The sequence below is a fragment of the Phaethon aethereus genome, assembly GCF_964289735.1.
Source record: "Phaethon aethereus genome assembly, chromosome: 3".
NCBI lineage: Eukaryota > Metazoa > Chordata > Aves > Phaethontiformes > Phaethontidae > Phaethon > Phaethon aethereus.
The window spans coordinates 8,149,535-8,175,954 of NC_138576.1; the positions used below are offsets into that span (position 1 = coordinate 8,149,535).

Genomic DNA, 26,420 nt, shown 5'->3' on the forward strand with positions numbered 1-26,420 from the left:
AGAAATAGGCGAACAGCCGCCACTGCTGTCTCTTCCTCCTTCTCTTATACCCCAAACCTCAACTAAGCTAACTAGCTGATAGTATTTGACAAGCTGCTAATTTTTAGCTAATTTTGATACTTTCGCTAACTTTCAGCATAATGGAGGCTTCAGTATTGCTATGGACATTCAAGGACGCTCTATAATTAATCATACAGTAAATAACAGACTTTTTGGACTTGTCATTTGACTGCATCCAAAACAAGTTAATTATATCTGTAAGCAGAACTGGAGCAGTTGCTTTCGTGCCCTGCTAGGCTCTCCAGCCTACTGCCTCTTGGCTGCATGTTCAGCAAAATACATACAGCACAATGCACTATAATTTTTGGCAAGCCAGAGTGGCTCCAGGTATAGTACATGATCCCCAATGTGCACGTTTGAGGCCCTTTTAAAGGAATAGAATGTCTTTGAGGCCTGTCTCTACCTGTGTCTAAAAACTGCAATTGCATCATTACCCTGTTTCTTGAACAGGGCAAAATCAGCTCAATTCTGAAAGGGAAGAGAATGAAAATGCTGATCCTGGTATGAGTGCTGCTCACGCTGTTCAATTCAGAGTGCCAGCAGGTGCTGACACACTAGATACCCTGTTAATTTCACGCTGCTAATTGTGTTTTCTATTTATCCTCCTGATCATAGGTTGATGAAAAAACTGTGGGAGAGCCTGGTTGGCTTTATGGGAGTTTTCAGGGACATTTTGGTTGGTTTCCATGCAATTATGTAGAAAAAATACCAGATGGAGAAAAATCTTTATCTCCTAAGAAGGCCTTACTTCCTCCTACAGTATCTTTATCTACTACCTCAGCTGCTTCAGAGTGAGTTTTTGTTATGTTTGTGTTAAAATTTCTTTTTCTAAATTTAGCTAATGCATAATGTGCTGTATAGTTTCATTCGGTGTTTGTTTTCTTATTGAAGAACCTACCTGAAAGTCTTAGCTTGGAAATTTTAAGTATTTGAGAGTCTGCTTCACGTTTTATAGAATATCTGTTTTATATATGTTAAAAAGTTATTCTGCTTGAGGTACTTTTTGAATAAAAATTGTAATGTGTTAAATACACCTGTATTCAATTTGCAGACCACTTTCACCAAGTAAATCTGCAGAAGAATCTGATTACCAAAACGTACCTTTTTCTAGCCTGAATGTTAATACAGCGTGGCAACAGAAATCAGCTTTTACTCGCACTGTGTCCCCTGGATCTGTTTCACCCATTCATGGACAGGTATATTATGTCAGAGTGGAGAACTTGCTGTATTTTAGATTCATGTCAATGAAACTGATTTAAAGAAAAAACAAAACAAAATACGACTTTTCTAATTCTGGGTGCACTGAACAGGCTAGAGGATAAAGCAGCTAGTCTGAATGCTCCACTAGTGTGCGTTGACATAATTCCATATGTTTCCAGGGACCAGTGAGCAAGAAGACTCATGCAGTATGTTTCATAATTCTAAAATCTTTTTCACCTGTATTTGGCCATACAAGATATTTCTAACATGTAGAGAAACAGAGTTGAGAGATTGTTCCTGAATCAACAGCTTATATACATTGATGTAAAATCCCGTTGACCAGAAAACAAATTATTCAGCCATCACTTAAAAATGAAGTTGCTTAAGCTTCAATAAAAGCTACATCAATGTTTGTGTTTAACACTTGCACCAGTTTGGGGTAGTGTGGTCAATCAACATCTCCACTTCTGTCTTAACAGGGGCAGCCTGTCGAGAACTTAAAAGCACAAGCACTTTGCTCTTGGACTGCAAAAAAAGATAACCACTTGAACTTTTCAAAAAATGATATCATTACTGTCCTGGAGCAGCAGGAAAACTGGTGGTTCGGAGAGGTACATGGAGGAAGGGGCTGGTTTCCAAAATCTTATGTCAAGCTCTTACCTGGGAGCGAAATCAAAAAAGAGGAGTAAGTGCAACTTTTAGTTTCGTTTAATTCAACAGTTTACAAAAAGAGGTGGTTTAAAGTGCAAAATTCTTGCAGTGCTTTAAAGTGCAGAATATACGATTTACACTTTACAGTTTACACAATGCCATTTTAGGCTTTTATTATTTCATTCTGGCAAGCCCAGTAATGTTGGGCTCACTACTGTGTAAATAGACAGTCTTCCAAGGCTCAATGCTGTGAAAAATCAGTGGTGTTTTATTATTCATCAAGTGCCAGATTTTGTTTTGGTTCATTACTGTGGCACCTCTCTTGCAGTGTAGTTGCTTTCTGCCTCTGAAGGTGCCAGTTTCTAAGTGACCTACATAGAATTGTAAGCTTGTAAGGCACATTTTGCAGAAATCATATATTTTTCTTTACTTGGAAAGGTCATTATGTCTATTCTAATGCTGCAAGGTAACTGTTCAGGTAATAATTCAAAGTCTGGTTACTGCTAGGATGGCTGCACCATTGTGCATAAATTGTTCTTTTCACACATTATGATGGAAGTTCTTAGAAATTCTCTAGAATGAGAGAATTTAGACAAAATATTTCATTTGTATTTCTTTTGGATAATGTAATTTGTGAATATATCTTCTTGTCTTTCATTACATTACTGGTTTGTTTTTTTTAAGTGGTGTGTTCTTGGATGCCATTAATATCTGTTTGACAGTCAGGGAAGTCTTTGCAGTTAATTCAGAGGCTATACCAACTTTGAGATAACCAGAGTGAGTTTAGTCTTATCCTAATAAAGGGATTTGTTCTTGATCAATCTTCTTAGTTACTCAAACTTTCTTTTCTTTCTGCAGACCAGAAGCTATTTATGCAGCTGTAAACAAAAAGCCTAATACACAGTCTTATGCAGCCGGAGAGGGTAAGACAGCATGGAATATGCTACTTAATGATAGTCTGTTTCTGCTTAAAGGCATGCGAATAAAGTTAAATATGTGAAGAGTTTCTGAGCAGGCCTTTTAATGCTTGTCCAAAAGATACAGTGCAAATGTTGAGCTACTGTTACGAGAATTCTAAACCAGGAACTTGCATAAAGCTTATAACTAATTCAGGTTGAGCATAGGCCTGGGTTTTGGTTTTGTTTTTAAGACTTTTACTCAAGCATTAGTTTATTTTTGAAAACTTAAATCAAGTTCTCTTCTTGCTCTTCTCCACTGTATTAGGCTATATTGTAGAGACATGAGAAGGGATATTTAGTCTCCTAAGTGTGGATCATGCTCTTTTAATCAGTAGGGAGTGCAAAAAACAAATATTACTGGAGAAAAATTTGTGAGAAGCAGTTTATAAGCCTTTTAAGCTAGTGTATCTCCATGCTTCCCCAATTATATTTTAATTCCACTTGTGTTTTTCATTTTTGCTGTGTTAGTCAGATAAGAATGGTTTTAATCAGGTTTAGGTATGGAATATACATGCTTGCTGTGAAACACAGAGGGAGGGTGGAATACTTAATGCAAGAGATGAGTTTTCAAGCTGTGGTCTACAGGCCTCTGCTGATCTACAGGATGATCATAGGATAGTAACTCTTACTGTGCCAAATTCACTTTGTCTGTATGAAGTTGTGTACCTGTAATTCAGAGTTGTAAGCATGAGGTGAGATGTGATTACAATCAAGCAAGTAGGTAGGTTGATTCACAAACTTGTGAAGACATGATCCATGTTATGAACACACTGATGAACACTGATATCAAAAATACCTTTTCTTGCATCTGATGTACTTTTATTCTCCTATCTGAAACTATTGTCTCCTCCTTTATATGTGCTGTTCGCACAGAGTATGTTGCGCTCTATTCATATTCAAGCTCTGAGCCTGGTGACTTGACTTTCACGGAAGGTGAGGAAATCCTAGTGACCCAGAAGGAGGGGGAATGGTGGACTGGGAGCATTGATAGCAGAACTGGAATCTTCCCTTCCAATTACGTCAGACCAAAGGATCAAGAAGTGAGTTCTTATTCCGAGAATTAACACATGATGCTTTCTCTCAATTTTATTGTATTACTGGTATTGATATCTAGCTCTTAGTGATTTTAAACAGAGGTTAATGTGCTCGACAGAAAAGAAAAGCCTAGGTAGCTCGAGTCCTAAATCAGTGCTCTAGCCACAGTGTCGCACTGTCTCTCTCTGTACAGGTTGGTATTTGGTTAAATACAGGCTCAAAATTAAAATCTCCAAATACTTCTCTGTCTACATGCTTAAAGTTGGTGTAAACTCTACTGTTTTAATTGCACATTAAAAGATTATTGTTGTGTCTTTGTAGGCTTCTAGTAGTGCTGGCAAAACTGGAACAATAAATAAGAAACCTGGTAAGTGTGTGATAACTTTTTAACATCTAGGACTGTTTCTTAAGTGACTGTGAGCATTTAGGTTCATAGCAGTGTTTTCATTCTGGGTAATGTGCATAGCTGCAAGATATGTACCAGGATGTTTCTGTGGATCTAGCTCTTCTCACAACAAAAAAATGACAAAAGCAATTAATATGCTCTTTTTTCAGAAATTGCTCAGGTTACTACTGCCTATGCTGCATCAGGAACTGAACAGCTTAGTCTCGCTCCAGGACAGCTAATACTTATTCTGAAGAAAAATGCTAGTGGATGGTGGCAAGGAGAGTTGCAGGTAATTAAGTGAAGGAAAAACAATTTCCACAGGGCATCTGCAGAACAGCCAAAGGATCAGGCCCAGCCAGCATGGGTTCATGAAAGGCAGGTCCTGCTTGACCAACCTGATCTCCTTCTATGACCAGGTGACCCGCCTAGTGGATGAGGGAAAGGCAGTGGACGTTGTCTACCTGGACTTTAGTAAAGCCTTTGACAGCGTCTCCCACAGCATTCTCCTGGAGAAACTGGCGGCTCGTGGCTTAGACGGGTTTACTCTTCGCTGGGTGAGGAACTGGCTGGATGGCCGAGCCCAGAGAGTTGTGGTGAATGGCGTTAAATCCGGCTGGCGGCCGGTCACGAGTGGTGTTCCCCAGGGCTCAGTTCTAGGACCAGTCTTGTTCCATATCTTTATAGATGATCTGGATGAGGGAATTGAGTGCTCCCTCAGTAAGTTTGCAGATGACACCAAGCTGAGTGGGAGTGTTGATCTGCTGGAGGGTAGGAGGGCTCTGCAGAGGGACCTGGACAGGCTGGATCGATGGGCAGAGGCCAACTGTATGAGGTTTAATAAGGCCAAGGGCAGGGTCCTGCACTTTGGCCACAACAACCCCATGCAATGCTACAGGCTTGGGGAGGAGTGGCTGGAGAGCTGCCCGGTGGAAAGGGACCTGGGGGTGCTGGTTGACAGCCGGCTGACTATGAGCCGGCAGTGTGCCCAGGTGGCCAAGAAGGCCAACAGCGTCCTGGCCTGTATCAGGAATAGTGTGGCCAGGAGGAGTAGGGAAGTGATTGTGCCCCTGTACTCGGCACTGGTGAGGCCGCACCTTGAATCCTGTGTTCAGTTTTGGGCCCCTCACTACAAGAAGGATGTTGAGGTGCTGGAGCGTGTCCAGAGAAGGGCAACGAAGCTGGTGAGGGGTCTGGAGCACAAGTCTTATGAGGAGCGGCTGACGGAACTGGGGTGGTTTAGTCTGGAGAAGAGGAGGCTGAGGGGAGACCTTATTGCTCTCTACAACTACCTGAAAGGGGGTTGTGGCGATGAGGGTGTTGGTCTCTTCTCCCAAGTAACTAGTGATAGGACAAGAGGAAATGGCCTCAAGTTGCGCCAGGGGAGGTTTAGATTGGATATTAGGAAAAATTTCTTCACTGAGAGGGTGGTCAGGCATTGGAACAGGCTGCCCAGGGAGGTGGTGGAGTCGCCATCCCTGGAAGTGTTCAAAAAACGTGTGGATGTGGCGCTTCAGGACATGGTTTAGGGGACATGGTGGTTCTGGATTAATGGTTGGACTTGATGATCTTAAAGGTCCTTTCCAACCTAGTGATTCTGTGATTCTGTAATTGTGGCTTCATGAATGGCAACGAGGTGATCTTTGGTTTGATTTGAAAAAGCAACTAAGTATAGTGTTCTAAAAACTGGCTAGAAAGTTATTTTCATCTTGTATAAACCATATTTTTGGGGAAAAAGTTTTTAATTAATACTTGGGTTGCTTTATTTCTGGGAATTTTTTGTCACAGAAAAAAAATTAAAACTGTCAACAAACGTGTGGGAGGAGGAAGAGAGATGTTGACAGTTAATGAATTGGTTAGGATTTAATTGGCAAAACATTACATTGTAAAATTATTCTAATGAAAGAATGGGAATTCTTGGAAGTTGGAGCTGGAAGCTAATTTATTGTGAAGGTTGCTGTTCCGAATTTTCTCCTTTCCCCACCTAGTGATGAATTTCTAGTCCCAAGGGTTGAAGGTGTTGTTACATCACATTCTTCTTAAGTCATAATTGATATTTTGACTTTTGGAGCCCCATGGATCTTGTCCGTAATAGCCTTCACCTTTGCAAACAATGCAAAAAGTTAAATCATGATCTTAAAATGTCTCTTTGTTACACATTTCTTTAGCTGAATCTGCAGCGTTAGCCTTAATTTAAACATGTTACTTCCAATACTGAATGCTATTTCCAACATTGGGATTGAACAGCACAGTAGAAAGTTCTGTCCTCTTAATATTACTTAATTGGCCTTTCCCGAGGCATTCCACAGCCACACACACTCTGTTTTGAGTGAGTACTCTTGTTAACACCTGTTTTCTTTCTCCAACAGTTAGAGCAGGGCTGATCTAACTATTCAGCATCTGTTTTGAAAACCAGCCTGCTTTACAGATACAGGAGGAGAGATCATAGTGAGCAAGTTGAGAAATTGCTGTACTGAGTTTCTGTGAATTAACAGCAGTGGAAATTTTATTCATAGTATGTGCAAAAAAATAAATACAGAAAACAATGAGTAGTTTGTCTTTTAAGAAAGGTAGGTCCAGTGCTGGTTCAGGACGAAGCTTCAAAGAACTAAAAAAAAAAGTGGCAGAAGGGAAACTAAGATACGTAATTGTCAATTCTTGCTTTTTTAATTTTCTTTTTTGTTGTAATAGAGCTCAGTCAGCAGTTACTGCTTTCTAAAATCTATGCTTACTTTTACATCCTGACTTTTTTGTGCGCTCTGAAGTATATTTGTTTCTTCAATGTGTACGGAGATCATCTTTACCTATGGGACTAAAAAAAGCAAAGACTAAAAAATGAGGAAATTCTTTTCAAACTCTCACATGCTGTACTAGGTAGGAAGTGATACCAAATACTTAGGTCAAGATTTTCAAAAGTAGCTTATGGTAATTGTTACCTCTGTTCTGGGTATCTCATTAGAGACTCCATAAATGATGCTTAAGTACAATGTTCATAGACTGAATTTTCAGCCCTACAATTAAATTGTGCACTGAAATAATTAGCTGCACTTGAAAATTTTGGATTAATACATTTGCCAGAACATATTAGGGTGCAGCTTTATTTGAATTGGGTTGTTTTATTCTTTAGCCAGCTTTTTTCCTTTTGAAATCTGTTTAGTGTTTGGAAGCCTGACTTCTTGTCTTTTGTTGGCAAAACTGTGTGACCTATTTATTGCATTCTTTCCAGTCTATACCCTATTTGGTTTCTTCATTGTGTAATAACCATTTTAAACATTTACAGGCAAGAGGGAAAAAGAGACAGAAAGGATGGTTCCCTGCCAGCCATGTGAAATTACTGGGTCCGAGCAGTGAAAGGACTACTTCTGCCGCTCCCTCAGGTGGAAAAAAAATCACTTTATATTTCATTTAGAGTATTTTATGTAACTGTTTCAATTGTTCAGATACTAGTCTGAATTACATAACTAGCATAATATTATGTCTAATGGCCATATCTGATTGTGGTGTCACTGTGGAAGGTAAAGTCCTAGTCAGAATCTGGGTCTTTTGACAGACTTGTCCATTCAGCTCTTATCTCAGTCCAGGAAAGGTAAAATCTCACAACTTCTTAATCAAAACAGTTCTTCATAGGGTCCTTCCCTAGTGTATGCTATCCTTTACATACCTTGCAGAAGAAAGTCTCAGTCACACAAAGATGTTTATATCCAGAAATCTGTGAGGGTCAGCAGTCCATCTTCTATGGCAAGAGCTTTTTAATTTTTCCGAATGCACTGAAGAGCCACACTCTTCTCACTAGCAAAAATCTCACACCAGCAAAAATCTTACAGAAAACTAGCAATCATTGACAAACACCTTGGAATTACATGCACTGCTCCTTAGAAGGTGAGAGACTAAGCAGCAAATTTCTGCTAGATTTTTCCATTTGAATGCCTGGGTACAAATGAGATTATTTCACAGAAAAGGAGCTTTTTTGGTGCTGCATGCTTAAATGGTGGTGTTCTACACAGCTATGATTTGCTTATACAACAGCTTCCTGGGTATTACTGGACAAAACTTCCCTTTGACTAAACTAGCAGCTCATGATTAGCTAATGCACATTTTTTCTACCTTTGCCATGTTTTTCTCACAAGTATCAGCTATAAGATAATCAAACTCACTTTTTCTGAGCCAATAAAAGAGATAGAAGCATACTTGATTATATTTTAAAATGTTTAGAAGGTCAGTAGATGCTATACTAAATGAGTCCATTTGCTATAGGTGTGCATAGATATATAAAGTGGAAATAAAGATTACTGCCTGGCCCAATTAAAAAAAAGTAGAAGAAGAGGGAGGACAGTTCCACATCAAGATAAGATCATGTGGCATTTTTCTTACATAACAGTGTGTGTTAAATTGTTTTTTTCCTGGGTTATGTAAAATACACAAAAACAGTCTTAATACTTGTGTAACATTGTTCTGCTATATTTATTTTTTTTCATAGTGTGTCAAGTGATAGCAATGTATGATTACATGGCAAACAATGAAGATGAGCTCAGTTTCTCCAAAGGGCAGCTTATTAATGTACTGAGCAAAGATGATGCTGACTGGTGGCAAGGAGAAATCAGCGGCGTGACAGGTCTCTTCCCCTCAAACTATGTGAAGATGACCACGGATTCTGATCCAAGTCAGCAGTGTAAGCAACCTTCATTTTTTATTATTTTTGTTACTTTATTTCAAAGGTTCATTGCTGTTCTGCTTTGTGTTTAGCATTTGAAGTTCCAGGCATTGGCTGAATTTATTGGTACTTTAAATACCCTTTCTTTAAATACTTTACTATAGTACTAAGTACTTCAAATACTTTTCTATTTAACCTACAAACAACCAGCACATTAACAACAAGCTGGTGTGTAGTAGAGTGCTAGGGTGAGCTAAAATACTAGATTTGGTAGGTGTTCCCCTTCCACTAAAGGTGCTGATGTTTGATAACTGACACTGACTGTGAGTCATTGCAGGCATACTGTGCTTGATTATAGAACTTGCTCGAGTTTTATAAAATACAAAAAAGTGTCTGCTGTAGTCATCTTTATCTTACATTTAAACTATTTATCAGTTAAGTAAAATTAACCATAGAAAAGATAGGGAAAAGATTCTAACATTAGCAAATGATCTATCGTATGGAAAATACTTGTGTCGTGGCTCCCAGTGATCCAGCTCTCATCCAGTTCTGAGAAACAAGATATATATCAAAACATACGTTAAACTGAAAATTATTGTCAGCAGACCGAGAACTGAATGCTGGAATATACACCTATCTGATGGTGAAAATTTTCTGTGTCTTTTTTGCATGTAAACATAGTAAAGGTTTGTGGTGTCTCTCCCCACACACACACACACCTTTTTTTGGGGGGGGCCCTTCTCCCCAGAGAAAATTACCACCATTTTTACTGCCTCAGCTTTTCATTCTGGGGCACTGTGATTAAACCAACTTTTATATCAACCCATGACATCAGTGGGTTTGAGAACATATCTTAATGTAAAAGTTGCTCCTTGGACATAGCAAGCCTTGTCCCTTCACTTGCTGTTTTTTACCTAGGCATCATTTGTAGCTTTCTCAATATAAAGACATGCATCCAGAAGTCTGCTGAGGTGGACTCTTAATAGCCTATAGCTAGTGTGTAGGACCAGTTTGCACTTAAGATTTGATCAACATAGTTGTATTCTTGCAGAAGAATTCACAAACTCGGTAATTAAGGTACAGCTGGAATTGGAAAGCTAAAATATTTTCCCTGGGTAGCTTGTTATGGTACTTGGGCAAAGTGCAGTATGCACCATTCTTGAGGTTTTCTTTTTAGCTAAATTACATCTGTGCTTACATTTTTGGTAAAACACTAATTTATTTATTTAATGACTCTGGCTGGTCTGTCTGTGATATCAGAAACTTCTGCATTTAGATTGAACTTAACATTCTTTCAGGTAGGCTTATCTAAATCATTAAAATGATCCCTTGAAAGTTTTTGTTTGTTTAAACAGAGGCAAAAATCTCAATTTTGAAGAAGTAGCATAGACTATGTCCAGGGCTATAAAATTAAGATTCTGGCTGCATATTCAGACTTTATGAATTTTCAGATAGAGATACTGCCTTATCACACCAGGTGTGTTTCTGTTTAGAGTTATGCAGCTGAGTGTGGTAAGTGCAAGATGATTACATATACCACTAATTTTCAACAAAAGTAGTTGTAATTGGAAGCATTTGATGGGATGATTAAGTTTTTCTCATTGTTTGCTGATATGTTGTTAGGCTGTCTTTTTCTCATATTTCAATGTTGTGGAGTAAAAGTATTTCTATCCACATCAAATCATGGCTGTGTGAACAGAATTTTTCTTTGGAAGTGCATTGACAAAGGTCAGCCAGTGGCAGCCAGATGAGCAGATGTGCACATGAGCAGACGTGCACCAGGTCATCTGTACGTTGTTAAACTTTTGTCTAAGAAATAGTCTGCTTGCTATGAAGCAGATGTGCTGGTGCCTAATTAACAAAATCCACCTATTGGTGAATGAAGACTATGTTGAATTTTAAAAAAAAAATCTCTGAGTATTTCAAATAAGCTAGTTTGTATATCAGTTTTGTGCTAGGTTTTGCCCCCTTTTTTCTGATATTAAAACATATGCATTTGGAAACTTCAGGAAAGATCCTGCTTAAAGTCCACAGCCTGCTCAAAACCAGCATGGCTTCTTAGCTCAAGCGCAGCATTGTGCAAGTACCGTTGCAGAGATTTCAGCTGGGCTGCTTTCACATGATGTGAAGTCTGAGCTAGTAACAGCTAACACTGTACCATTCTTCTGTAACCAGAGAAATATTTAAATGTGTACTGATTGAACTTTCAAACTTGGTTGGATTTCATTAAAATATTTTTTGCTCTTATTTAAATGTAGTGCAGAAACTATCACTAGTATGCTCAAGAAATCACCAAGGAGTGGTCCCACCGAAATGTTGATGTGGCCCTCTCGGGACCAGCTTGGATGTATGACAGAATATAATTTAAAAAATGCATTTTTATATTTTAAAGAATTATTAATCTGAGTATTGTAATGTTTCTGTTGAAGAATAGCAGTTTCTCCCACTGTCTCTTCTAAATGGTCAAATGTACTGGTATTTGAACAGGGAGCAGGCAGATTTGGTTTACTCGCATAGGTTTGCAGTTTAGGAAACTTCGGCTTTTTCCTCAAATTTAAAACTCTGTTATATGAACCATCTTTGTACCCAGCGTCTTTCCTGGGACTTACAGTTACAGCTGTAATGGCAAACTTCCCTAGCGAAGAAGGAACTTAGGTCAGCGAGGTGTTTCTTCTTAGGTTGCGGGAATAGCTCTCTGAACAGAATAAGCTGTGTGGACAAGATCACTTTTCCTGTTGGTGTAGCTGCACATCCTGGCATAGGGTCTCTGCAAGGGGAGAAAAAATATCGGTGAAGGTTGTCATATGTCTGTCAACAGGTCTCTCAAATACAATTGAGTCCTGGTGATTGCAGAACACAAAATGCTTGAGAATCGTGCTGTCAGTGACCTTGGTGATGGTTGGACTTGCTCATGTTTTAATGATGTTTCAATAGCCCTTATTCTAATGTTTGCATGGAAGTCATCATAAAGAATAAATAAGATATGCAGGAGGTTTCAAAATACAAATAGCTATAGATCTAAAGCAATGGAATATGCATAATCTTCCATTCTTTGTTGAGTGCTTGCTCAACCATTCAGGGTTAGATCTTTTGTGTGTTGCCAGTACCTGTCTAAAACATGTCTACCAGGTTTTCTTCCTGTTCTTCCCAAGGAGTGTGTAAGGCAGGGTAGGCATGGTGCTTTTACCACTTTACAGTTCTTCCAGAAGGCCTGGTCTGGAGATAATTTGTCTTTGGGTTGGAAGAGACCTTTAAAGGTCATCTAGTCCAGCAACACCCCCCACCCACCCAGCAATGAGTAGGGACATCTTCAACTAGATCAGGATGCTCAGAGCCCCATCCAACCTGACCTGGAATGCTTCCAGGGATGGAGCATCTACCACCTCTCTGGGCAACCTGTGCTAGTGTTTCACCACCCTCATTGGGAAAAATTTCTTCCTTCTATCTAAATCTGCCCTCTTTTAGTTTAAAACCATTACCCCTTGTCCTGTCATAACAGGCCCTGCTCAAAAATCTGTCCCCATCTTTCTTACAAGCCCCCTTAATGTACTGGCAGGCTGCAATAAGGTCTCCCTGGAGCCTTCGTTTCCCCAGGCCGAACAACCCCAACTCTCTCAGCCTGTCCTCAGAGGAGAGTTGTTCCATCCCCTGGATCATTTTGGTGGCCTTCTCTGGATGAGCTCCAACAAGTCCATGTCTTTCCTGTGCTGAGAGCTCCAGAGCTGGACGCAGCACTGCAGGTGGGGTGTCACCAGAGCGGAGTAGCGGGTCAGATTCCCCTCCCTCGACCTGCTGGCCACGCTGCTTTGGATGCAGGCCAGGAAATGGTTGGCCGCCTGGGCTGCGAGCGCACGTTGCCGGCTCATGTCCAGCTTTTCATCCACCAGTACCCCCAAGTCCTTCTCGGCAGGGCTGCTCTCCATCCTTTCATCCCCCAGCTTATATTGATACCAGGGGTTGCATCGAACCAGGTGCAGGACACTGTACTTGGCCTTGTTGAACCTCATGAGGTTCACACAGGCCCATTCCTCGAGCTTCTCCAGGTCTCTCTGGACAGCATCCCACCCCTCAGGCATGTCAACCGCACCACTCAGCTTGGTGTCCTTTGCAAACTTGCTGAGGGTGCACTCGATCTCACTGTCCATGTCATTGATGAAGATATTAAAGAGTACTGGTCTTTACTGTACCCCTGAGGGACAACACTTGTCACCTTTATCCACTGTGATTTCAGCCAGTCTTCGTCTGCCTTAAACAGTTGCTCTTAAAACTTGTTCTCTCCTCCTTTGTTGGCTTTTTCAGCAATACAGATTTTTTCAGTTCATCATTTTATCCATGTTCATCCATTTATCCAGTCTGATTTTCTTCCCTCACATACCTCAGATGAAGGCAAGACAGATGCTCCATCTACATCTGCATACTTGGTTGCTGGATGTTTCTTAGAGTTAGAGATCTGTTCATCTCTCAGAGACATTCTTGCTGAGAGCTGGACAACTCAGCTAGGTGGACATACCTGTGCTCAGCATGCAGAGACTTCTAGTTCGTCTTATCTGAGGTATCTCATCTCCCTTTGTGACATTGGTCGTTCATAGAGCTGAATGTTGTACCAGTTCTTTCTACTTTAATGTATATATTGTTCCTGTTTCAGCTCAGTTTTTTCTGAGCTGAACTTTTTTTCTTTTCAAACTCTTTTTTCTTTTCATAAACCAGCATTGCTGCACTTCCTCAGGCATCTAAGTTGCTCCTTTAGGTACTTAGACATGAGCTCCAGGTAGTCCCCACCACCTCATAAGCACCTCCTTCCCATGTTTAAACCTTCCTGCTCTGCTTTCCGCTAGTGCAAGGGCAAAAGTTGGGTAGACTGGGAACAGATCTTCTTTCCATAGATTGTTCTTGACACACATAAGACCACCACTGTTGAATTTCCTTAGGTACAAACTTGATGTTTGTAGTAGTACTACTAGTTCTACCTATTTTTTTTCCCTTCCCAAACCTTACTTGTAGATGTGACACGTTAGGGACATGAGGCAAGTCCTGTCCTTTCAACAACAAGGATCTGTATTGCCAGAAGTTGATCTCCATGCACAAAAGTTCATTAGCTATTCCTGTCCACCACTGTCTAATGAATGAAGCTGACTGATTTTCAAGGCTGTTCATAGTGGGAAAAACAATGTCTGAACATGTTCATGGCAGGTGCATTTCTGTGTCTATATATGAACATCACATTTTGAAGTTCTCTAGTTATTGCCAATTAACTTCTTTTTATGATTATGGAGTAAGAGCTCATGCTACTAGTAGCTTTGAGGTGTTGCAGATCCACGTTCATTTTTTTAACACATGAGGTTTAATAATTTATTCTAAGATTTTATTCAACAGCTCCAGAATTTTACCTCTTTTACCAAGGATCAAATACAAAATCAATCCCTTAGTTCGTGTAGACATAGTCATTTTCTATTTTGAAAACTATTTGGTGAATATCAGTCAGGCTTGATAAAGCTTCCAGGTTAAAACCCTGGGGTCTGAAATAGCCTCCGGATTGCCCACAGGGTGTGTACAGCTGCAGCCCACATCATACATCTGCCTTTAACCTGACTTTGCAGTTCCTCTTCTATACTGTGTAGACCTTGGTTTCTGATGGGTATATCAAGTGATGTGGTACTTCCTACTTCATGGCCACATATTACTAGAGACAAGGTTTCATTTCTTCCAGGCTTTAAACAGAGTCAAACAGGTTAATTTTTATGTGCCAGTATAAATAAATTCCAGTGAGGCTGTTCTTTACAACTTTAGTTTTTATCTGATTTTGTAATGTCTGATTACAAATTTCTCAGGAGAAATGCTGGCTTTGTTGAATTCTTGGGGAATTTTGCCATTGCCTTTAAAAAAAACCTTTAGGGCTTGACTTTGTGTTGTTGGATCTACATAACAGAAGTCTTCCTTGGGAAGAAACTTTCTTCTTCAAGTGAATCAGCTACAAGTATTTTTCAGAGTTGGTGGTGGCTGGTTGCAAGTATGTAAAACTGTGTGTGTTTATAAATATGAAATTGCAAGGGTTAGAAGCTCATGATGTCTGTTTCCAGAAAGTTGAATGTTAGTCATTCCTTTCTGACCTTTTTGGTGTTGTTCTGTCTTTGTCCATAGAACTCATGTGTTTCACTCTTCAAATTTATGTTCATTTTATCCTTCATTTTTTTTTGTTTTTTTTAGGACCCAATGTTGTCTTCCAGTGTGAAAGCACCTCAGAGACCCACTATCCAAGTTTGACTGTAGCGTGGAGGCAGGGTGGCCAGCCCTGCTCACGTATCTCTGACACAATCCTTTTGCTTCGTTTGAACGTTAGATCCAGTCAAGAAATTAGGTTTTTGTGCGTTTTCTTATAATCTACAGTTACAGTTGATTTGTAAAAGCAGAAAGGATAGTGGGTCTTTGTGTGGCTTTCACTGCTGTTCATTCTTGTTTCCTTTAGTATTTTTCTTTGGTATTGATAATCGTAGATCATTAGCATGCATATCAAGTTATCGTTTGCATGGTGGGATTGCAGACACACAAAGACCCACTATTTGCACAGTTTATCTGAGCTGCTTTGAATGGGCAGTTGTGTTCTTTTAATGTTGTAATGTACATACTTTGCAGAATTAAAATGTTTGCTGATTACTGTTCTAATGGACTTGATTGAATCTCTTGCATATTGAGCTTTTAGAATTGGCAGCCTACAAGGCTCGTCCAGAAAGCAAACCCTACCTGTTTCTGCTGCTGATAGTCACTTGTGATGACAAACATGCTACAAGATCTAAGATTAAGATCTGGTGCAGTCCATACAGCCTTTTAATACCCTTTTTAACTGGGGAATGAACTATTAAGCATAGAGTGGAGGATATTTTTTTTTTTCTTCCTTCACAGTAGTACTATAACAGGAATTCAGGTTGTTTTGACTCAATATGTCCTATCCCTAAACAACCTCCTCCTTTTAAATACTTTATTCCAATAATCCATATTTGCTTTTGGTTTTAGCAAACATGTAGTAGTTACTGCAGGAAGTACTTACACAGCCTCTGTGCTAGTAGACCCTTTCCCTGCCCCTTCATTAAGTAGTTAACGGTACTGAATAGTGTTTTTATCTGGCTACAGTCTGCAATGACGTAAAGTACTATCTTGAAAGCTGCTGCTCTGCTTTCTGTTAAATAAATTAGTAGCCTGATATATAGGTAACCTTGATAGAGATGTTGCCGGAAAAGAAACACTAACAGACATCTGGAGCTGAAGGCAGAGCATTTGGGTTTAAAAATGGAACTATGCTCCTCAGCTTAAAAGTGGTCCTTAAAGGTCCCGTCATGGCATGTCAGCAGTATGGTGCAGTAGAGGTGCCCACGTTTTATTAGTCTGGGGGGAGGGAGGGACCAGGACTTCAGGACTATAACCCTGATATCCCTTTGAATAAAAGGGTTAACTTAATAGCAGACTACTTGTCTGATTAAATAGTTCTGTGCTCCTGTAACAACAGGAGAGATCTAGCAGACAAGTTATTTAATTTAGTTGTTTTCCTGAACTTGGTTATGAAACAGCAAAGGTCACTTATGCAATCAGAAATGTTTACAAAACATTGTTTGTTTACTATATACATATATATATATATGAATGTTGTGAAGGTACTATCAGGAAAAGGTTAGTCCAGTTGCAGAGATTTGAAAACTTTTCTCCAAAATTTCTGTAGAAAAGTGTGAGATGTTACGTATTTAATATACTTGATTACATAATGTATACATGCCCTTTAATTCAGATATCTTTTGTGCAATACAGACTACAGCAATGTGCCTACATAAAACTACAAATGGATTTTTATTCTGGATGTATTTTGTCTAAACCAATATTTTGTCGTAGAATGAAATCATGTTATTGTAGGCAAAGAATGTGCTAGATAATTCCTCAGATATTCTAGCTAACTTAATTTCCGTATGAAACTGCATTTTAAGTATTTCTACTAAAATATGTGAATGACCCTGAATGCCTTCTCTGAATTTCTGACTTGGAAAGCCTGTTTAATACAGGCTGAAGTGTGTTGTGCTACATCAGTGGCACCAAGCAGTCACTTACGTACTCTAATAATTAGGTGATCTTATAAGTTACCCCATTTCTAAAAGGCACTGTTAACCTGTGGGATTTGAGCCAAACTGACTTCCCAGTGTTCAGTGACAATTTTCCTTGAATGCCAAGTTGCTACTAATTGTCTTTGAAAAAATAAAAAACAACTTCACATCCTATCTGGGATGTTCTAGGAAATAGTCACATGGCATTTTCCAAAAACAATTTGTGTTCTGCCCAGTTTTTAACTGATACAATTGGAGATTAGGGTAGTATTAGGTAAAGTTTCGTACAAGCAGCATGAAATATATGGTTGGGTATGTAGATGTCAACATTGATAATTATTGAAACAGCTGCCTCTCAAGTTTGAACTGATGAGTATTGAAATGAAGCACTTGGGGTTTTCACAGTTACCTTTTCATATTTCAGTATTAGCCGAGTACACTCTAAATTCTCTAACTGTAATAACGATGATGGTGATAATAATAATACACCTTAATAATGCTGACTTGAAAGAGACGTGGTCCCTGCCTTCAGTATTTATCTCTACTGCAAAAGTCTGCCTAACACAGCTGGAGCAGAGTCACCTGAGCGCTCTACTCTCTTTCGCACCCTGGTGCAGAACGAATTGTATACACACATTAGATCATCGATAGGAAAGACTATGCTGGGGATGTATTTAAGACAAGATTATTTTAAAATAACGTTCTGTATCACTGAGGAGGTGTAGCTAATAGAAGCTGGGTTTAAATCAGGCTTTTTCTTTCAAAAATGTTACTTTATCTCTGGCTGTGTGCAGTCCACTCCCTTGTTGATAAAAGTCCATAGAGTTGGGTTCGCTGTCATCCCAGCCAGCGGAGTAAAACTCACATTGAAGTGTTCATCCCTTATATGGGTGAAAAAGGTTGGCTTTGGAACTAAGGACAAGGTGGAAAATAGAGTTACTTGTTGAACTGATGGTCCCCAGTGAAGAGCCGAGAGTCTAAATGTGGCCACACAAGGTTAACAGTTAAAACTGAAGCCAATCGGGAAAGCAAAATATGATGTTGCCTGCAGCGTAGTACTTGCTTAATACTGTTTCCTGTGGGCCAGCAGAGGATAGGGGCCATGGTGTAGCTGGGGGTAAGAATCTAAATGATGCTGTAAGTGCACAAGAACAGGTACTGAAACGCTTTCTAATTTTCATAGAATCATAGAATAGTTTGGGTTGGAAGGAACCCTTAAGGTCATCTAGTCCAACCCCTCTGCAGTGAGCGAGGAACTCATTTTGTAACTGTCTAGTTTGCATAACCGACTAACAACCTACAAAAACATTGTTTAACAAAAGCTTAGTTTACAGAGCAGAGTTCCTGATCCAGCAATCAGATCCATGCAGAAAAGTCTTGTGCCACCACCGAGACCCGGTTGCAGGGCTGGGTAGTCAGTGATTGTGAAGAGCTGTGAAAGCATACAAAGCGCTATCATGATGTCAGTGTTAATAATGTTGCAGTTAGGAGTGCAGAGGGCATAAAGCTCCATCAAAAACACTACACGCTAATTATTGAAACATCTCCTACCAGTCATTGAATATTTATGCCACCTCAATGCTTGGTCAGATCATATCCCTGTGTGATTTTCTTGAGTCGGGTTGAAAACACCTGTAAATAAGTCTGCTCGTAGGAATGCTGACAGACCTTGGCCTGTAGTAGTGTTGGGAGCTGCTACAGGCTCATGCTACTTTAATGTAATGAACTAATAAAACTGCTACGTAATGGTGTGTGCTGCCTTAAAATCTCTTTTGTTGTTCATTTCAAGCTAGAGTGTTAATGTTTGGGGATGATTGTTAAGATGCAGGCTATGCTTAGCATGAGGCAATTGTTCATCTTTGTTTTTACACAAAGTTGTAAGATAACTATGCAAATGTATTTTATTAAAGGGACACATAAAAGGATCTAGTTTGTCTGTTGTGGTTTTTTTTGTCCATCTGGGGAGGTTTTTTTCCCATTTGAATAGCTTGGTGTGAGCATTATGTTACCTGGCTCTGTGACTGCGTGACTTAATTTTGCTTTTTACCTCTTGAAAATTGAATCATAAATTTCTTCTGTCGTAGCAAAGAGAGTATACTGCATTTACTGATTACGGGAGATTGAATAAAAGTTTTTATTATATTTCCCAAGGCCTGATGGAAACCAACCTTTCCATGGTGGCAACTTTATTGGATTATTTCCTTTCACAGTTTTCAGTAGGGCCAGAGGCTACTGACAGCTACAGGCAGTGACAGGAGTACACTGCAAGTGAATTAGCCTTGCGTGTGCCAGCAGAGATTGTAAAATGGCTGTGGGTGATGTCCCGTGATACCATTAGTCTGTTCTCTGGCTGAACTAAAGGGACTATTGTAATGCCAGCCCATGGGACTTAAGGTGAGATGGAGTCTTTCTGTGGTAGCCTGGGAAAGCAGAGGGAGGCTAATATAGGCAAAAACCCCAACCTTTACCTGCTTTTTCCAGCCATGTCAGCTGGCTTGAGCTAAAAAACTTCTAAAAAACCAACCGAACAAAAACCCCAAACACAACACCCTCCCCCCCAAATAAAAAACACAACAAAAACCCCCCAAAAAACCCCAACCAAAAACCCCACAAACCAAACCCATAACCCTAAACAAACCAAGCTATTTACTTACAAATGCAGTTTATATAGGCCATCTGTAGGCCTAAGTAGTCTTCACTGATGACCCAAAGCAGTGATGCTTCTAATATAGATAGATCCTTCAGGGCAAGTGCTTGAGCTCATGTTTAAGGCTTAAGACATCTTTCCAGAGCTGTCATTTTTAATGTGTTTTTTCATTGTTTGCTGACTGGGGAAGTTTGTTGGGGAAGAGGACAAAGCACGCAGTGCTCAAGTGGATCTGGGCATTTTTGAAAGCCTTTTATCCATCTGGTTTTTACCTCAATTCTCTGGAATTGGCTTTTAAGTGAAGAATTTTAATTCACTCCCCCTTTTTTAACAAATTAACAAATGGAAATTTTTTTAAATGGTGCTAGGTCTTGTTCATCTTTCTTTCATTGGAGGATTTCTTTTCTTCAGAAAATGTCATTCTTCCCCTTGAAAGTACTCAAATCCAAAATATGTCAGTAATTTGAAAGGTTTTCTCCCCCAGCCCCCCATGTTTTTCAGGTGTTTGAATCTCCTGCAGAGTAGAACATCATCTCACTGTGAAACGCGGTAGTTTTTCTTGCAGTGTTAGTTATATTAGTAGGAAGAAAGTATTTCTTGTTCAGGTATATTTGGAGAGGGAAGTATAATTTTAACCATAACGTTAGAGACTGGGATTTCCTGTTTATAAACTCTCCAGCTTGTTTTGCCCTGCTCCTGCGAGACAGCTGCTTCCTCGTCTTGGAGAGCAGGATTTCTCACAGAAGGCACCGCAGCTGTAGTAGGCATCGCTCTCTTGCTATGCCCGAAGTTTCAAAGGTACTGGACAGCCACTGCTTGCTCTGTTAGATGTTGTTCTCGGGAGGGAGCTAGGCAGGTCATGCCCCAGGCAGTCTGAACAGCCTGGCCAGTACCCTGCTCTCGGTGAGAGCTTGCCCGCCAAAGGTACTGTAAACCTCTTAGCCAGTCAACAGCAGGCGGTGAGCAGCTGAGGTTCTCCTCTGCAGGCGCTCCCAAAAACCTCACTGCTTTCCATTAGCTGTATGGGGAGCTTGGGATGAAGCTTTACAAGACAGAGGCCAAACCAACAGCTTCCTGCTGCCAAAAAAGTCAGCTTTACTGCTTCCACGCACATTGCTGGCTGCTAAACTAGCAGAAAACTACTGTTTTCTTTTTTCCACTCAGCATTCATTTGCTGCCAGGGTGTGAGCTGGGAGTCAGATAAGTGCCAGAGTTGATGCAAGGAAAGGAGGGAACAGGAATGTGGGAGGAGAGTGGGTAGAGATGCAGGTCCACCCTTTCGGTACCAGTGAGCCCATGGGTGTCCATGGCCGCTTCAGGAAAACATTGGCAAATGCATGTGGTAGGTTGTTTTATTCTCTATGTCATTCGCTTTTCTTCCCTTCAGATCCAAATGCCTGAATTCACCCTCTAAAATCAGATGTGTGGATTGTGTACTATGCTTTTATGCCAGTATCATCAGACCCATCAAAATTTGGGCTGTTTTCACAAGTGCTTATTTAAATATAAAATAACTCTCATCCATTCATCCCAAAAGCTGACAGTCCAAATACAAGGTTAGTGCAGGAGCCAGTTAATTTAACTGAATTTTTCTATCTGATAATGAGCTTATAAACCAAATCTATTTTAGGTGCATAAAAAGGCCTATTTTCCTTCCAGTATTTGCTTCAACTTCAAGTAGACAGCACGAGACAGACACCAATCGGAGCGTGTGGGTTGTTCTAACAGCTGTGATACAAGCAAACAGCAACAGGAGCTTCAGTCCGTCCCTGTTTTTGTGGCAGGACTGTACCTTGCAGCAGAAGAGAGAAGCACGGGGCCAAAGCTGAGCCTTCCACATCTGGACAAATAAAGTCTGGTTACTGTACAAGCCCTTCATTATCCTAAAATGTCATGTCTTAGGAACCAGCTGGGCTTAAATTCAGTCCTGTACAGGTTAAAGAACGAGGCTAGAATCCAGTAGTTACACACCTTGGCCACAGTCCATCTTGATGGATTGAGATACCAGACTTCATAGGGAATCAGTTAGATCTGTAGCTTTACTCTTTCTTCTCATCTAATTTTGGCCTGATTGTAACTTTGGGAATAACTAAGGCCAGAAGCAGCATTCTGCGTGGCCAAGAGAGCTGCAATCCCAGATTTCTTCATAAAAAGTGACATTTTTTCAAATCTCGTCAGAAAGCTTAAGATCTCTGATCCTCCTTAGGGGTACAAAAGAGAACTGAAAACTCCTGATTTTAAATCTAGGTATTTAGGCCTTTACTGTTTTACTTCTTTGCATTGTTCAAAGGGTCTCCCTGTTAAAATACTTCGAATGGTATCATAAAATCTCATTTGACAAGTGTTTCTCTTTTGCTTAAGGATGCTGCTCCTTCAAAGCAGGAAGCGCACAAGCCTATGAGGTTCCCAATAGGCCCCTGTCACATCAGGTTTAGCCAAATGTTTAGCGTTTCTTTGGGTTCCCTCCCCCCCCGTCCCCGATTTATTACTAATTTATTTCAATTTCATTATTTAGAGCAGCCTTCCCATAACCAGTTCTATACATCAGCAGTGAATAGAAGTCACATTCTAGTGTCCCAGCCGCGTTAGGGTGATGAGGGAGACGCAGCCTTTCATGACATCTAAACTTTCAGAAAGTACCGTTCCTCTAGAAACACCAGATCTAAATGAGTCCCTGCGATGTCCTTTCTGCTCTTCTGCAAAATCCACAGTTCACGTTGTACTAAAATCTGATACCATCACATCAAGCGATAGATGGATGTTCTCAAACACTCTGTAATTATTTATTTTTATTTTCCCCCACCCTGTTACTTTGCAGTACTCTGCTAGCATGTGATGGCTAGCAGAGTGACCAGACTTTGACTTTCTGTGCTCTCCTTTACCCATTTAAACACATTCACTCCTTTGCTTTTACCAGTTTTGATTCAGTTACTAAATTTCAGACATTGTTGTCACGCTTGCTAACATGTATACAGCAAAGAAAAAACAGTGTGAAGCTGTAGGGTCTGCATGTTATTACAGAAAACTTGGGGTTTGGGTCACTGAATGTCTTTGTATTCCTGTGCATGATTTTTATTACCTATACTTGATGCATAAAAATAATTCAACATATTTCAGGCTCATTTGGTTTCTAAACAAGAAAAAAGGTTGTGCAACTGTGCATTATGCATTATAACTTTACAAATTTGTACTGGGTGTTTGTATCATAAATTTATAACCAAGGCAGAGTACTTTAGAACTGGGGTGGAGATTAAAGGTGCAATGTTGTAAGTTGAACCCATACGCATTCTAGATGACTTCACCTCACAAAAGACATTGCATACGGTAAGAGAAAATCAGAGTTTCGAAATGGTATGGAAGAAAAGGAGAAGAGATGAGAAAAATCATGAGACAAATGGAGTGGCAGGAAGTCAGGAATTCTTTTTTGGCATCACAGTACAAGGACAAGGGATGTTCAACAAAACAAAAAGGTGGCTAAAAAATTACATAAAGGGAGGAGGGGGGTGATCATTGATTTTGAAACCCGCTGCTGCTGTGGATGGGGTTTTTAAAGAGAACTACTCTGTATATCTTCTGAACCATGGGCTGGCGCATGGTGATGCAATTTTGTTAATTCATCAGATCTGGTGGCCTGAGCGGGATCTAAACTACTGGCTTACTTCTTGTAGGGTGCGCTGATCTCCAGAGCCTTGACACTATGCAACCAATGGAAAGGAAGAGGCAGGGCTACATTCACGAACTCATTCAGACGGAAGAAAGGTATATGGACGATCTTCAGCTTGTCTTAGAGGTGAGATGTCTTGGATGTGAAAATGCACTTGGAAAAAGAACACCCCTGTCCCACTGAATAATAGCAATAAAGGGGTTCTTACAGCTTGTGAAATGCTAGAGGAAGAAAATGAGGTTGTGTGAGCACCTCCCTTTCTAGCAAATGTTATGTGGTTGTCCACCAGGCAAAAACATCACGTTGTGAAAGCCATCGTCTCCCAAGGACCTTCCTATTTTCCAAATCCTGTTCTTAGGTGTTTGGACTCACTGTAAAGATGATAGTCTGGGCTGGGTTGTCTGGTAAAGCTGCACAGGCTCATGACAGAAGCTGTATAAGCACCATAAAAGTTTATCGTCTGCCTTTGTCTCTGATTTTACTTCTGGAAGCAGGACCACCTCACTAGGCAGGGCAGGAACTGCCCAGTGTTAGGTGGTCTTGGGCATCTGACTTGACCTCTCTATAAAACAACTGTGTGATGAAGCGTTAAAGATGTTAGACCGAGTTACAGAGGTGTTCTGCTATCCGGAGGAGTTGTGCCGAGGGCCCCTGAAAGAAGCTGTGGTTCTACAGGCAGGTTGACTGTGAGTGCTCTGGGTATGGGGATAGGTGTGACGCGTAAGTGTAATTTGTGCAGCGCAGTTGACTCCAAAGTCATGGGAATGGTCTTCTGCTGAACAGTCAGCCTGCAGCTCCCAGTGCTTGTCCCTGCTTCAGTAGTGGTGATGCCAGTGTCAGAATGAGGTCACATACTTAGGAAAAATAGTGACAGCTGTCACAAAGTGCTAGTAAGGAATTGCTTTTAACTTTTCCTGAGAAACTGGACACTGAGCACTCAAAAAAAGCAAAATCACTGCCAGGCTAAACAAGAGGCTGAGCTGCTTTTGTCTCTGAAGAATTGTTCACCTTTCTGATTTTCTGACCGCAGGTTTTCCAGAAACCGATGGCTGATTCGGGCTGTCTCACAGAAGGAGAAATGGGGATGATCTTTGTTAACTGGAAGGAACTCATCATGTCGAATACAAAATTACTGAAGTAAGTACCTACCCACATTTTTATGTTTTCCTCTTCACCTTTATTCTCTTGTTCTTTCCCCAGGAAGTTTTCTGGTTTTACAGTAAATATTTCTGTTCTTGCTGATTATTTCCTGTGCATGCATGCATTCAGAACAGCTAAGCGTATTCAGACTACCTCACAAAGAAGGAGTTGTTAGGAGAGAGAGGGGAATGAATGGCAAGAACAGAAGCACATTGGCTGCAATACCTTAGAAATAGAGCCTACACAAAAGCATGTGCATGGGAGGCGTTCTTCCCAGTTTTCTGCAAAGCAACTTTCTGTTCTCTAAAAATAAACTTTGGAGAAACAAAGTGGCTAATAATTCATTGAAATGGGATGCTGCTTGAACATAGAGATTGATGCTGATTGTCCCAGAAACCTCAAAGGAGCATTTCAGTCCCGCAGACCCCATCAGGCAGATCGTTCAGCTCAGCGTGTTGTGCCAGTGACTTCCTGGGGGTTCAGGCTGGACCCTGCACTGCCTGGAAGCGCCCGTGCTGCGTAAGGGAATTCACCTCGCAGGCGTGCGTCCTTCCAGGGATGGATGTTGTAAGGATCTCGATTTCAGCCTCTCAGACTTGGCAGCAAAGTTGGATGGTGATTTCTTTCCTCTTCAGAGCCTTGCGAGTGCGTAAGAAAACAGGAGGAGAAAAAATGCCAGTGCAGATGATTGGGGACATCTTAGCAGCGGAGCTCTCTCACATGCAGGCGTACATTCGGTTCTGCAGCTGCCAGCTTAATGGAGCTTCATTGCTGCAGCAGAAAACTGATGAAGATGCTGATTTCAAAGACTACTTAAAGGTACTTTATGCAGTAGCTTTTGTGCATTCCTCCTTTCCTCAGTGACAGGACCCCATTTAACCAGCATCGACCAGATCAAAATAACCCAAAAGAGTAAAATCTTGCATAATAATAGCTAAGAACCTTCAAAGGGGGATTTATATGAGACCATGGTCAACACTGTGTGTGCTTTTTATTTATATACCTGTTTTTCTCTCTAGCTAATTTATTACTCCATTTCCCATTCCATTGCTTGTTACTTCAGTGTAACGCTAATCCCACAAAGCTACGGTGCCGGTGTCTGCACCTTCCCAAAAATTCCTGCTGTCGGAAGGGGTAAGAGTCTGTGGAGTTGAAATAAAAAAGCTGTTGTTTTGAATATGCTTGTAATTCAGTGGGGCATGCAGTGTGTCTGAACAGTGGGGGTGAAGCCGGGGCCAGAGGTGTGCTGTGAGCGTCGCAGGCAGGCACGCTGCAGGGATAAATAAGGAATTGCTGCCATACTGAAGCTGATGCCGTGGCTTTGAGGCCGTGAAAGGAGAAATGCCAGAACTGTTGACATCGAGTGTTTGTTTCTTTCATTGCTTTGGGTTTTTTTTTTCAACCTGAGTGGAGCCTGTAATGTCAAAATAAAAGCTGGAACGGTTTTGAATGTAAGAATTACGCATGAACAATGATCCTACAGCTTATGCTGGCCAAGCATCTGAGTACAACGGCAGTGCCGGCTTTCCTGTTTGTTCTAGATACAACTATTGTTTCCTTACTGAAAAATCTAGATTTCTTGGAATGTGTGGAAAAATTAGGCTGACCAGACAGTTTTCAGTGCAGTGAGGCAACTGTTTCTTGATGAGTAATGTGATGTCTCTGTTAAATCTCTGCATTGCACCATAGAAACTTGCCTTGGACCCTCGCTGCAAAGGAATGCCCCTCTCCAGTTTCCTCCTGAAGCCTATGCAAAGAATAACCCGCTACCCTCTGCTCATAAAGAGTGTGAGTACTCTAAGCGAGCTTTTGTAGGTAAATGCTTTTGAGTTTTATCTCGATAGCAAAAGGAAAAAAATCCTTGTCCCTTTTATGGGGATTTCTCTGAGAGTGTGGAGGAGTAGTACCAGTGCTTGCCTCTGTTTTGATCTTGGTTTCTCCCCTTTT

General features: G+C 40.6%; 1 protein-coding gene across 1 annotated transcript in view; it reads left to right on the top strand.

The window, feature by feature from the left end:
• Positions 1 to 26,420, top strand: part of ITSN2 (intersectin 2) — a gene marked incomplete at its 3' end in the record, with an annotated part of 75,689 nt that overhangs the window by 44,623 nt on the left and 4,646 nt on the right. Inside the window, exons 20-32 of the mRNA XM_081997443.1 lie at positions 676 to 851; positions 1,112 to 1,256; positions 1,740 to 1,945; positions 2,770 to 2,834; positions 3,744 to 3,910; positions 4,227 to 4,272; positions 4,461 to 4,582; positions 7,571 to 7,667; positions 8,768 to 8,959; positions 23,338 to 23,459; positions 24,364 to 24,470; positions 25,109 to 25,292; positions 26,163 to 26,261. Coding sequence (XP_081853569.1) covers positions 676 to 851; positions 1,112 to 1,256; positions 1,740 to 1,945; positions 2,770 to 2,834; positions 3,744 to 3,910; positions 4,227 to 4,272; positions 4,461 to 4,582; positions 7,571 to 7,667; positions 8,768 to 8,959; positions 23,338 to 23,459; positions 24,364 to 24,470; positions 25,109 to 25,292; positions 26,163 to 26,261 — 1,728 coding nt within the window. The remainder of the gene's footprint in view (positions 1 to 675; positions 852 to 1,111; positions 1,257 to 1,739; positions 1,946 to 2,769; positions 2,835 to 3,743; positions 3,911 to 4,226; positions 4,273 to 4,460; positions 4,583 to 7,570; positions 7,668 to 8,767; positions 8,960 to 23,337; positions 23,460 to 24,363; positions 24,471 to 25,108; positions 25,293 to 26,162; positions 26,262 to 26,420) is intronic.